The 13,282-nt window shown below is 37.0% G+C and overlaps 1 protein-coding gene and 1 long non-coding RNA gene across 3 annotated transcripts; both read left to right on the top strand.

The window, feature by feature from the left end:
• The first annotated feature begins 214 nt into the window (after positions 1–214).
• On the top strand, positions 215–1,689 carry LOC103413700 (uncharacterized). 2 transcript variants are annotated; one of them, XM_008352142.4, is made up of 3 exons: positions 215–463; positions 641–700; positions 937–1,689. In XM_008352142.4, exon 3 carries the CDS (start codon positions 946–948, stop codon positions 1,495–1,497), a length of 552 nt encoding a protein of 183 aa, XP_008350364.3. In that variant the 5' UTR covers positions 215–463; positions 641–700; positions 937–945; the 3' UTR covers positions 1,498–1,689. The 2 variants fall into 2 exon arrangements, with proteins under 2 accessions (XP_008350364.3, XP_070665845.1); XM_070809744.1 differs by having other exon boundaries at positions 234–463; positions 927–1,689.
• Positions 1,690–4,139: 2,450 nt separating this feature from the next.
• On the top strand, positions 4,140–8,566 carry LOC114819923 (uncharacterized). Its single transcript, XR_011574030.1, has 5 exons — positions 4,140–4,350; positions 4,596–4,791; positions 5,716–6,078; positions 6,943–7,266; positions 8,430–8,566. It is a non-coding gene; the product is annotated as an uncharacterized lncRNA (long non-coding RNA).
• The last annotated feature ends 4,716 nt before the right edge of the window (positions 8,567–13,282 follow it).

Raw genomic sequence — 13,282 nt, forward strand, 5'->3', positions numbered from 1 at the left:
GAATCCTACGGCCTAGAAATATAGTAGTTGGAAATCCAACGGTTGAGAACAACCCACATCGCCCCCTTTTAGAAGAGTCCGAGTGCGCCTGCAAGTGGGCCCTGCCACCTGCCTTTGGTCGGCTCACTCGCCATGTTTCGCACGTTAAAGTCACGGGCCTGAAGCAAACAAAAAAATATTAATAACGTGGATGATCTTAGATAGCCTCAAAAAAGGCCTCATGCCATTCTCACCCGACTGCCTTGCCCGTTGGAGTTGGGTCCACTCATTCGGTGAGGAAATTGGCATGGGCTGGAATGGGGATTCAATCACCGTGGGGCAATTTGTAGGGTGGGATGGGATTGCTCTTAAGGCGGGCAAGGGATCAATACCGTATACTGCGCTGGTATACGAAAAGAACAGATAGGAAGACGCTCTTTCTCTCCGTCTCAGTCTCATATCCGACGACAGACCGAGCAACCAGGTACTCGATTTGCTTGAATATATTTGCTGTAATTAATTAATTAAATTTAGTTAGGTAGGTTAGGGTTTGGCTGCTCTCTCAGTTTGCTTCTATTTTTGTAGTTTAATTTTAATTCAGGGTTTGGTTCTAGCAGCTAACATGGATGATGAACCGATTTTTTTGGGTTTTCTGAAACAGGGTTTATTTGGCAACCAACGAACGAGTGAAGGCGAACACAGGCTCGATCTCATCGATTAGGTAAACGTAACTCTCTCTCTCTCTCGTTGAAGCAATTTCAGGTTTGGTGTTTGAATTAATGTTCCAATTTTCAGTTTTGGGGTTTGAATTAATTCTCTAAATTTCAGTTTTGGGGTTTGAATTAAGGTTCTAATTATTATCATGAGATCCATGAAGCAATTTCGGTTCTTAGGGTTTGATTGGCAACGAATTGTATGATTAATACTGTGATTGATATATGTATCAGTGCATTGCAGAGGTAATCGATGGAGGCTGCTGGCGATATCAGTGCTCGCAAGGGAGTTACGGTTGGTGCTGTGTCCGCCCTTGTTTCCCAATATAACAAACTATCAGTGTGTAACACCTCGGAGCATCTCATAAGTACTAGAAACTCTACGGGCAAGGAGGAGGACGAGGATGCACATCAACCGAGCTATAAGGCTAAGAAGAAGAACAGATATCTGGCTGCCAAAAAGCCGGCCTATCGTTCACCAAACAAGAACAAGGCGGCCTATCAATTTCCCGCTATGCCACCATGGCCATGGCCAGTTGCTGAGGACATGCCTGTTGATGAAACCCCCTTTCCCGAATGTCTCTACCTTTTGACTGATGGTGATGGTCGCAAGATTGCATTATCTGATGAGCCTTTTGACTTGGAAGATTTTTATGCTGATCTAGAGAAGGCCGATGCCAGGACGAGGGAGTACCTGATCTGGAGGGAGGAGGAGAGGGAGAAGGAGAAGGAGGCTAAGTGCAGAAAGCCGCGAGGAACGAGGCTAGGAAAAAGGCGGGCCATAATTCGGGGTCTGGCGAAGTGACCCTACCCTTGAAGTAGGTAGGAGGAGATTGTGTAACTTCTATGGATCGACACAAGGACTTGTCAAGGAGGTAGTCACTTCTAGCTAAGATATGTAATAAGTGTTTTTACTTGTTCGTACTGTATTTTCGGAACAATTTGTAATGTTGACGTTAAGTGTATATTCGATAGCATCTATGCCTCAAATTATTTACTTGTGTTTGGCTTTTGGCAAGAAGACTTTTTTTTAGTAGAGGTTTAGTAGCATAAATAGGTTAACCGTTGGTAGGCTTATAGCAAGCAGGCTTTTTTTTCTTTTTTTGTGGAGAATATGATGATGGGGTGTGTCGTTCGTGTGTGTATCTATCGACTTATGTTCCCAACAGAGTGCCGGTTGCTGCTTAGTAGGACTCTGTTCATGGTTTTCTCCATCCCCTCCCCTCCCCTCCCCGTCCATGCACGGGTTTTGATCCCCGCCCCTTCAGATACATTTTAATGGTATTACAATGGCACCCGGTCGTCCATCTCCTCCGTATGTCATCATCCCACGCTTTCAGTTTCAGTTTCAGTTTTGCCAAGTGCTTGAACATCTTCCTCATGTTGGAGTGTGAGAGAAGCTATGGGGCGTTGGTTCATGTCTAAATTGGCAGCCAGAACGGATTTCATTTCCAAGCATGTAAAATGTCCAACACAAATACATGAAAGTAAATTTAACGATGATTTTTTAGAATTTCCGTTGTGGCCTATTTTAGTGACAAGGGAATAAGGGGTTGCGACAAGGAGAGAGAGAGTGGAGAAAGTGTAGGAATTTCTCTGTGTGATCAAGCGAGTATACTTGGATTGTTCCCCTGAGTTTGACATAATTCCAAAGAGAACTAACAATTTACAACTCAAAAAGTTTACGCATATCAATTCCTTGAACAAGTTTCTGAAACGTCGTCTTCGGCAAAGACTTGGTGAAGAGGTTGGCCAAGTTGTCCTGGGAACGGATTTGCTTGACTTCAATCTTCTGATACACTTGTTGCTGATGTGAGGAGAAGAACCTTGGCGCAATGTGATTGGTGTTGCCTCCTTTGATGTATCCCTTCTTGAGGAGAAGACTTTTATGGATCGACACAAGGACTTGTCAAGGAGTTAGTCACTTCTAGCTAAGTAATGTAATCATCAGGTGTTTTTACTTGTGCGTATTGTATTTTCGGAACGATTTGTAATGTTGACGTTAAGTGTAGCATCTGATGCCTCTAATATTTACTTATGTTTGGCTTTTGGCAAGCAGACTTTTTGTTTTCCGTTTTGAGTTTAGCGTGCATGGCCAATTTCAGTAGAAATGAATCCTGATTTCTTGGATTCAATCGATTGCACTACTAATGCAGTAGCCAGTAATCTGTCAATTAAAATTGTTTGACATGCGCACGACACTCTTTAGAGAGTAATACAGTTACTCATCCATAAGCTCTTAATATGCAAGTTACGTGACTTAAATTGTCGAAAAATTAAACATAATAGCTTCCAATCTAATAGCACAATTGTTGTCGGAACGTTTTTTAATCACTCTCTCTCCAAAACCTCTTGGAAAGCTACATTAAAGGTAATAAGTATTTCATTAATAAAATAAAATGAGGAACATCATCCATAAGGAATACATTTTCATGATTACAAACCCGACAAAAACACAATACAGTTGCTATCTACATATATAACCACCACATCTAACCAAACAGAAAGATAAACGCTCACAAGGAGACTTATGTTCGGATGACCATATGAGTACTTGAAGGCTTCCTCTATCCTCATTAGCAACTACACAACACTTTCTTGGTATAGTTCGCCTGGTGGACTAGAATATTGCCAGAACAATGTTCGATCTTGAGGCCGAGACAATATTGAGTTTTCCAAAATTTTTTAATCTCAAATTTTGACTTGAGGTGCACCACAATTTTTTTCTGGCTCTTTAGGAGCCCCGTTGAGATTAATGTTATCGACATAAACTTCAACTATCGTAAATTCGAAATGTGACTTGATGATAAACACGCAGAGGCATATTTTGTTATACGCAAAAACCCTCGCTCTACGCAAAACACTTCTCACGCACCCAACCCTCCCTCCCGTCAACATATCTTCAGTTTGGATAAGTAAATATCATTGTCTTGACAACCGGGCTATATCTTTAGTTTGGATAAGTAAACAACACTGAAGTCATAGAATCTAGCAACATATAAGCACCTTCAATTTTGAAAAGTAAGCAACAATGCTTCTGGGTGGTTGGTTATATACCAAGTCTCTGGAAGCGAAGAGCTCTCAACTTTTTCGCCCAAAAGATGTCACTTCAATAACTTCCAAGTGAAATGAGGTGTTTTATAATTAGTTACTCTTAGATGCATTTCATAATTCGACGTACAGAAGACCGACTAATGTTCACTACTATAAAGACACATACCATTTTACCGTGAAAAAGAATAGAGAAAAACTAATTTAGGAACCAAATGGATTACTCAAATACAATTGGAAATCCGAAGAGGCCTTTGGAAAAGTTTCCTTAAAAAGTAAAAACAAGAAACTAATAATGTTGAGTTTTGCGTGCGGAATACGAAAAATGTAATAATCCAAACCATTAATGGTTTCCCACTTCCCAGTCCAGTCCCAGTCCCATCCACTGTACCGTCTTCTCCGTCATAAACGACTTCGTGGGTTGAGGGTCACACTTTAAACCCGACCCGCCGCCTCTTATCACCACCGCCAGCGCCACCGCAAGAAAATGAGCAAGAGGGTGTCCGGTCCCAAGCTGAGGCGTATGTATTGGGGTTTGGGTCGACTCCGGTCGATTCTCATGGCGACGGCGACAATTGACATTGCTAATTTGCAAGTGTTTGTAGAGGTATTTATTTATTGCTCCTCCTCGATTCTCATGCTAAATTTTAGTTTAAAGTATGAAACTTTTTCATGTTTTCCTTCCTGTAATCTCTCTCTCAGCAACAATTAGTTTAATATTATCAATAAAAGTTGTTTTGGTGTAGGGAATTGATGAGAGAGAGAGAGAGAGAGAGAGAGAGAGAGAGAGAGGGAGAGGGGTTGAAAGCTTGAAGCTTTTTAAAAAAAATTTCTCGCTTATTTGTAATGCAGAATGGAGGACGGACATTGCTGAGCTATCTGGGCCTGACTTTCGAGGTTTGCATTACATCGGTGGATGGTAAACTAAAATCTGCTGGTCGACATTGTTCTCGCCTGCAAAGTACATGGCTTTCGAACTACATATGGACAACCTAAAGCTAGCGCTCTCGTATACTTGTCCCCAGAGACCTTGCGGTTGCGGTTTCAGGTGATTTTTTTATACTCAAACGTCCGATGACTGATGGCAAAGGTGGTGCTGGTGTTGTATCTGATGATCCACTTTCAACAACTTCAGTGCCTTGTTCTATTTCTGCTTATGGGTGTTAGTGGCTGCTCTAGAATTGGTGGTTACTTATGAATTAGATTTCTTGAGTATTTACTTGCATTTGTATCTTCTAAATCTTTTGTCTATACCTACTTTTTGTCTTGTGTTGCTTGCAGCATGAGATAACTTTTGCTTCTAAGATTAACTTATTTTTGTTCCAACTTCGAATGTGGTGCCGGTTGATGCAGGTTTGCCGCGAAGGAAATCTTCCTCCAGATCCCCTGCCACTGTTCAACTAGAACTTGGTCTGGTTGATACATTTCTCAGATTTTGTAGGCTTGGATGGCAAGCTGGCTGGTTGAAATTGATTTCAGTTTCTTTTGTCCTTTGCTCCTCACCCAACAGAGTTGAACAGATACTGCTTTATTTTGGGTTCGAACATGTAACAGCTGCTGCTGCCTCTCACAGTGTTGGTAAACTTATGGGAAAAAGCAGATGGGGCACCTTTCGCGAGTCATAATGTACAAAAACGTCAACCACTACCTATTTTCCTTGAGCTCGTCCGAGGCCCGTTTATCTCTAGGGTTACAATTCATTGATTTCCTTGGCGGGAAAAGCTCTCTGCGGTGAGGGTCCTATTAGCAGTGCACCTTCATAATATTACCCTTTGTTGCATTGCATATATGTTCATACTTTCTTTGTCCATTTATGTTCTGTCATAAAGAAATCTGACTTCCACAGTGAAAGTGGAAATTATTTTTATGAAATGTTTTTAAACTGGAGAAGAAAAAGTTTTCTTCATTTCTTTGTATTTTGTGAATTAAATTTCATCAGTTAATACTATAATTGTCTTACCTCCCCGCACAGGATATCTGCAAACAGTTCAACTTGAGCTGAGAAAGTCCTTAGCTTGGAGGCATTGCCAGATCCTATATTACATGTTTGAGAACGGTTGATCATTTTTTAAGCAAACCACGAGGCAGTAAAAGTAATTTCAGCTTCGCATCTCTCTTGGGTACCACCAATGACATCGAGTGAAGAACAGGCCGCCCTGGTGAATTTCTTCCCAGTGCTACCTTGCTCTGTTTATCTGCTTTTCCACATAATTGTGTCCAAGAAGATGCTGCTTTAGTTGCTGAAGAGCTATCTGCTATGAATTTGAATCCTTACAGCCATTCACTTCCCCTATTCGGAGCTCTAGGAAAGTTCGTCTTAAAGAGCGACCGTCAGGTAATAGTTATATTGGATCCTCCAATGCCGTACACATAATATCTTCCATTTGGTTTAAGATCTGAAATTCTAATGCTATGAATTGTTTGGCCTCATTTAGTCAATATTTCCAAATTTTGAGATACCGTATCATTTTCTTTTGACATAAAAGTAAGTAAATAGATAAATAAAAAGATTTTAAAGTGATTTCAATGAGAGACGTGAACGAAACTGGAAAGTTTTCATAAAGATCTGCGTACATTTATGTACCAATAATGCATCGATACCTGGTGTAGCACGTGTGAGAAGTGTGTCAATTCGCGAAAATAAATTATTGCACCTTCTGACATGCTCTATAGAGAACCTTTTCTTACTGACTACTGGATTTGTATGATAGTATTCCTGGTCTTGTCTATTTTGGCACTATACACAAATAGGATGTATTGCTATTTGGAGTGTATGCAAGAAGGGAGGGGAATACTGATCATGCAAGAAGGGAGGGGTCTTCATTTAGCACGGCATTTTCATCTGTCGAGTGTTGATGGCTTACTTTGGTAAGGTCTCTAGATGTTTATTGAAAATATGTTTTATTGTATATCAATTTAGCTACTGATATTTGTTTCATAATTTTTTTTTCTCTGTCCAATATGAGTTTTTTTTTTTCGTGAGGTGGTTAGACTTTGGATGTATTGTGTTTATTGGGAATGACTAGAACTTAGATTTTCGCCAATTTGGCATCAGAGTCGTTGAGGGGTTAGCTCTTTCTTTCGTCAAATTGATAATTCCTTTCAATAATCTTCAACCCTCTGTGTGAAGGTTTGTCATGGACTTTGTTGGCATTTAGACATTGTGTTTACTTTAATCTTCCACTATTGATTTGAGGAGGAATTACGGTCGGATGCTTCGCTTCTATAAATCTGGGATGCTGAGACGGAACTTGCCAACGAGCATGGCGATGGGTGTGAATCATCATTTCATGCAATGCATATTTTATTTTGCTTAGGAAGTGGTGCAATATGAAGTCTGCAGAATGTCAACCATTGGAATTGATGGGAGCACGGCAAGGTTTCATGGAAAGAGTAAGGACAGTACAAATGGCACGGGTGCAAGGTGGTATACATGGATGATCAGTCGGTTGCTCTCATATGTTTCTGATGCTTTATTTGAAGAGTTAACCTCTGGATCAGGCTTTTGCAATGGTGCTTCCAGGTAGTTCTCCTGTGCGTCTCCTCATGTCCTGTAGTGCTAGTAAAATTATATTTGATTCAAGTAGCTTTACTTGATCCTGTCAGTCATATTCCGTAGTTCTGCTGCTGTGTAGAAAGGGTGTCTTTTGAGTAGCATACTTTTTAAGTAGAGTAAATAGCGTAGGTGTTAGCGGTAGGGTATTGAATGCTTTAAATTTACTAAAGAATTACGAAAAAGGGTTGGTGAAGGTATGGAATCTCAATCTCATAATACGCATGCGTTAGTAATGATGCCGAGCATCACTTTGATGGCATGTTTACGTAAGGGTAATCGGAATAAAGAAAGGGAATTGAATTCCGATTACGGAGTATTCTGGTGTTTACTAAATATTAAGGAATCAAAAAAGTGGTGGAGCCCACACGAAACAAGGAATCCAATTCCTGAAATTGGAGGAACCGGATTCCCTAGTTTTGTGAGGTATTTGAATTCCCTAAGGGCAAGGGAATTAGGAATGCATATTTTATTCCAATTATGCCCTCACTTGTTTCTTATTATCCCAACATTGCCCTTCATTTGACACTCATTATGTCATTTTTAATAAATAAATAAAACCTATTTATATTTTTTTATATAGATAATTTTATTATATAAATTTAATTAAGAATTTAATTTAATTAATTAGTATGAAAATAATTTATTTATGTAAGGGCAATTTAGTCATCAACTTAGTTTTCATTCCGATTGAAGTGAATTAGTAAACAACTTATATAGACTCAATATCATTTTTGTCATCTTTTAATAAATAAATAAAACCTATTTATACATGCTTATATAGATGAATTTTATTATATAAATTTAATTAAGAATTAAATTAAATTATTAGTATGAAAATAATTTATTTATGTAAGGGCAATATAGTAATCAACTTAGTTTTCATTCCGATTGAAATGAATTAGTAAACAACTTATATGGACTCAACATCATTCCTACTCCGATTCCTGACAGTTTTAGTAAACAACTTCAACAGGAATCTGATTCTGATTCCACCTCATTTCAATTCCTCCTCAATCCAATTCCCCCTCAATCCAATTCCTCTCAATTTGATTACGGATTAGTAAACGCGCCATTGTATTAATACGTGATGTTTCCTTACATGGCTGGCAATGGCGATGCCGAATATGCAGGTTGGCGGGCGGGTGGACGTTGAGAATAGAATTTTGTTACAGTGGCTGTACTCGACGGACGGAGGCTGCAGCTGGTGGTGGTTGAAGCTGTGTGTGCGTGCGTTGTCAATGATGTATAACAGAAACACAGATTGAATTAGTTGCTTAGGAATCTTGCTATCTGTGACTATACACAAACACAGTACGTGTTGAGCCAAAATCATGCATCCATCTTGCATTAACAACAGACGGCAGAGGCTTGAACGGAACAAAATGTTGCAAATAACCAAAATCAAAGTATATCCAAACTGCCACTACAGCGTTTGTTTTTAACCAAGAAAACATGCCTCCGATCCCATTTCATTATGGAAGGAAAAAAAAATGAAATAAAAATACAGCATTTATAAATTTATGTGGGTTGATTGTTGTAATCTCAGACTTGGCAATGTATGTTTTACAAGTATAATTGAGCATAAAATAATAATAATAATGATAAAAAAGAGGTGTTTGAATTAAATTAATGGAGACGAAGGAACCTTTACAAGTTAGAAGGAACGATCCAACGAACGAACATCATCTCTCTCTCTCTCTCTCTCTCTCTCTCTCTCTCTCTCTCTCTCTCTCTCTCTATATATATATATATATATATATATAAAGTGAGAATCTCAAATAGGTGGAGCTTTTAATATTTCAATTATGTCCTTACTTTGATAGAGAAAATAATTAACAACTACCCAACAAAATAGGGACAAAATAGTAATATTGTACAATTTAGAAATCAAAATTTGATTAAAACCTTAATAATATTCAAAATTTGATCAAGGTCTCTTGACTTTGTACACCTCATTATATTACTATTAATATTTATATTTTTATAGTTTTGACATTAATTATTTGATATTTTATAAGATTTATAATCCTATAAATTTAAAATCCCTCATTATAATACGATTAGAAACAGTTACAATAAAAAAATTCAAACATTTTGATTGAATAAATGGATAAAAACTATGTAAAAATAAGAAATAATAAATGGCAAAAGAATGTATCCATAGTGTTAAAAAAATTGGTACATTTTACAAAAACATTGGTACATTTCACATACAACAAAGTGGTACATTAATAAAAAATAATGGGTACATTAGAAATAAATTAGGGTACAGATAAAAGATTAAAAATTATGAATACAAATGAATTTTTAAAAATATAGGCGCTAAAAAAAATTAATACATGGGTACAAAATAAAACTAAAAAAAAAATACTACAAATTAAAAAAAAATGTTGCAAATTAAAAGTGGATACAAACTAAAAATATAAATATATGATACAAAGTTTAAGCATAAAACATAAATATACCATATGTAATTTTTCTATCGTTGATTAATTATACAATGTCTCGTGAGGGTATACACATGGTTACAAACACAAATAAAACTTCAAAAAATATGGGCACAAAAAGAAACTAATATATGGGTACAAATTAAAAATGAAAAGAGAATTGGTACAAATTAAAAAATATTTGCAAATTAAAAATAGGTACAAACTAAAAATAAAAATATATGATAAAAAATTTAGCCATAAATATAAATATAATAATTGTAACATTTTTAACATTAAAGGAATATATTTAAAAATAAAAATATTTTATTATTCAAATAATTAATGATGTTATTAATACCTAAGAACCTTGATCAAAAATTGAAAATGAATAGGATTTTAATCAATGGAGTAACAAAAATAAGGCTGTGAACCTAATTTTCCCTTCAGAAATCAAACGTGGAAGAGACAAATTCCACCACGTTTGCAAATCGGTTTTTTCTCAAATTGTTAGATTTCCTTGCCGAGGGGGATAGGCGGAGGCCATTCCATCAGTTTATATCTCAAACTGCAGATATCCCAACATAGGCCATTGGTAAAGGTAGCGGTACTGAAGAAGCAGAAAAAACACGTATGTGTATAGCGCAACAAGTCATACGGTTTCAAACTGCCACTACAGCGGTGGTTTTTAACCAAGAAATCGTGCCTCCAATCCAATTTCATTATAAAAGGAAAAAAAATGAAATAAAAATACAACATTTATAAATTTATGTGGGTTGATAATCGTAATCTCAGACTTGGCAATATATGTTTTACAAGTATAATTGAACATAAAATAATAATAATAATGATAAAAAAGAGATGTTAGAATTAAATTGACGGAGACGAAAGAGCCCTTACAAGTTAGAAGGAAGGAAGTAACGAACATCATAAAAATTAAAAGAAAGAGAAAGAGGGGGAGAGAAAGAAAAAGACAAAACCAACGATAAAACTCAGAAACAAAACAAGTCCACCAAAGCCCCCTAACCTTAACACAAGGTTTCTATCAGAGGAAAGGAGGGCGCCGCCCTTAGTAATAGTCTTTCTCTCTCTTAACGTTTAGCTGCTGCTTAACCTTCAGCTGTTATTGAGAAGAAGAGAGAGAGAGAGAGAGACAGACAAAGAGAGAAGACACCATTGAAGGCGGCAAAGAAGAGGAGGTTGGGCAACACTTGTTTGGGGTATTTCTCTTTCGACCAACCCTAGTTGAGTAGTTAGTTAGGGCTTTCCCTTTCCCCCGATATATGATTCTCTGTCTTTGTCTGTTGTTAGTTCTCACTTTTATCCTTCTTGCAGGGCAGTCTAGTGCGGAGAAACAAGCAAAAAAACACAATGGGGCTGCTAGTCTAACAGTTTCCTTGTAGATTTGCAATGAAAATTTGAATCATCAATCATGAACAAATGGGTGGAAATTGCAGCATTGATGTCAAGATGTAAACTTTCTTTTCAAAAGAAATAATGACATATAGACTTTATGGGTATTGTGAATAATGTACATATTGTGATGTAGGTTTTATATTTTGACATTTAAGTTGTTTAGTATTTTGCTACGAGTACTTAATGTTTTCATCACCATCACTTTTTATATTTGCATCTACTTACTATTGTTCATGGACTTTAGTTAGGAACTTGCATCCAAAATCCTATGTTGTTTGACAATTGCATGAATAACATTTAAATCATTACTTTATGCAAAGTGAAAACGAAAAACATGACAACTTTTTAGGATGTACATGGTAAAGAAAAATAACAAAGCTGAACGTTAAGCAGCAGCTAAACCTTTAGAGAGATAAAGACCATTACCAAGGGCAGCGCCCTCCTTCTCCTTTGATAGAAACCTTGTTGTTAGGGTTAGGGGGCTTTGTGGAATTGTCAGACCATTGCCAAGGGCGGCGCCCTCCCTCTCCTCTGATATAAACCTATATCATAATATGTACATTATTCACAATACCCATAAAGTCTATATGTCATTGTTTCTTTTGAAAAGAAAGTTTACATCTTGACATCAATGCTGCAATTTCCACCCATTTGTTCATGATTGATGCTTCAAATTTTCATTGCGAATCTACAAATGATAGTGAGAAAATTAAAAATCACTTCCCTCAATTTATAGTGTCATTGTTTATTACCAAGTGGCCACTGCAAAGATTATCACCTCCCTCCCTAACTTTTTACTAATTTTTGTCTACTTCGTCTAATTATTTTAATGCCTTAATCTCTTGAATGCTTCGTCTTTGCTTTTTCATCCATCTCAGGTTTTAACACATTTTGTGATTGTGAAACAGGTATTGGATTGATTTTAGCAGGTGTGATTTTTTGTTATCGTTGATTAGATTCGGACCTTTGTGTCGATCAAAGTCATTATTGCTGGGTTAGCTGAGGTATGATTGCTAGCTTTTTCTCTTGGTGCAATACAAAATGTTTTGAGTTGTTATACGGACTTAAGATTTAGTAAGTACTTGCCGAAAGTCATGGGATTTTGAAATATCGATGTCTTGCTTGCTTATAAGCTTACAAATTTCTTTTTAGCTTAAACATCGATGAATCAAGGAAGTCCTTTTTCACTGCCTCACAGCGTACAATGTGTTTGTGATTTACACAATAGAGTCGTTCCCCACATGTGTGAGGATCTGTGCATGCAACCTCATTGGTTAGGCATGCCTTGAATTTTGATGTTTGGGGCAGTGTTTAATCCTTTGCCAGTGGTGCTCCACTTTGTGATACCATGGATGAGCAAGAAAGTAAATAGAAGAGTTTGATTGCATAATTACTCAAAAAAAATAAGTTTATATTTTTTTAACTATTCTGAAGTGAAATCAGTAATCTTCTACTGGTCCGGTTCAATGTTGTCCCTGTTTATATGGGACGATGCAACACTTAAATGATACTTTTCTAATTAGAGCCTTTATGATGGTCATTATTAGTTCTCCAATGTATTGGGCAATGCAGTTTTGTTGGTTCATATTAGGAAATAGGTTGCTTTTACTTAAAGCCTTTCTGATTGTCGCCATTAATTCTCGCACATATGGGCAATGAAGTTTTGTTGGTTATCTGTTGTAGCAGCATACTAAGTCATGATTGTTACAACGTCTGACCTTGAACTTTCTTTTTGCTTATTTAGGCGAAGTTTTCATAAAGATCTGCGTACATTTATGTACCAATAATGCATCGATACCTGGTGTAGCACGTGTGAGAAGTGTGTCAATTCGCGAAAATAAATTATTGCACCTTCTGACATGCTCTATAGAGAACCTTTTCTTACTGACTACTGGATTTGTATGATAGTATTCCTGATCTTGTCTATTTTGGCACTATACACAAATAGGATGTATTGCTATTTGGAGTGTATGCAAGAAGGGAGGGTAATACTGATCATGCAAGAAGGGAGGGGTCTTTATTTAGCACGGCATTTTCATCTGTCGAGTGTTGATGGCTTACTTTGGTAAGGTCTCTAGATGTTTATTGAAAATATGTTTTATTGTATATCAATTTAGCTACTGATATTTGTTTCATAATTT

The sequence above is a fragment of the Malus domestica genome, chromosome 12 (assembly GCF_042453785.1).
Source record: "Malus domestica chromosome 12, GDT2T_hap1".
Lineage (NCBI taxonomy): Eukaryota > Viridiplantae > Streptophyta > Magnoliopsida > Rosales > Rosaceae > Malus > Malus domestica.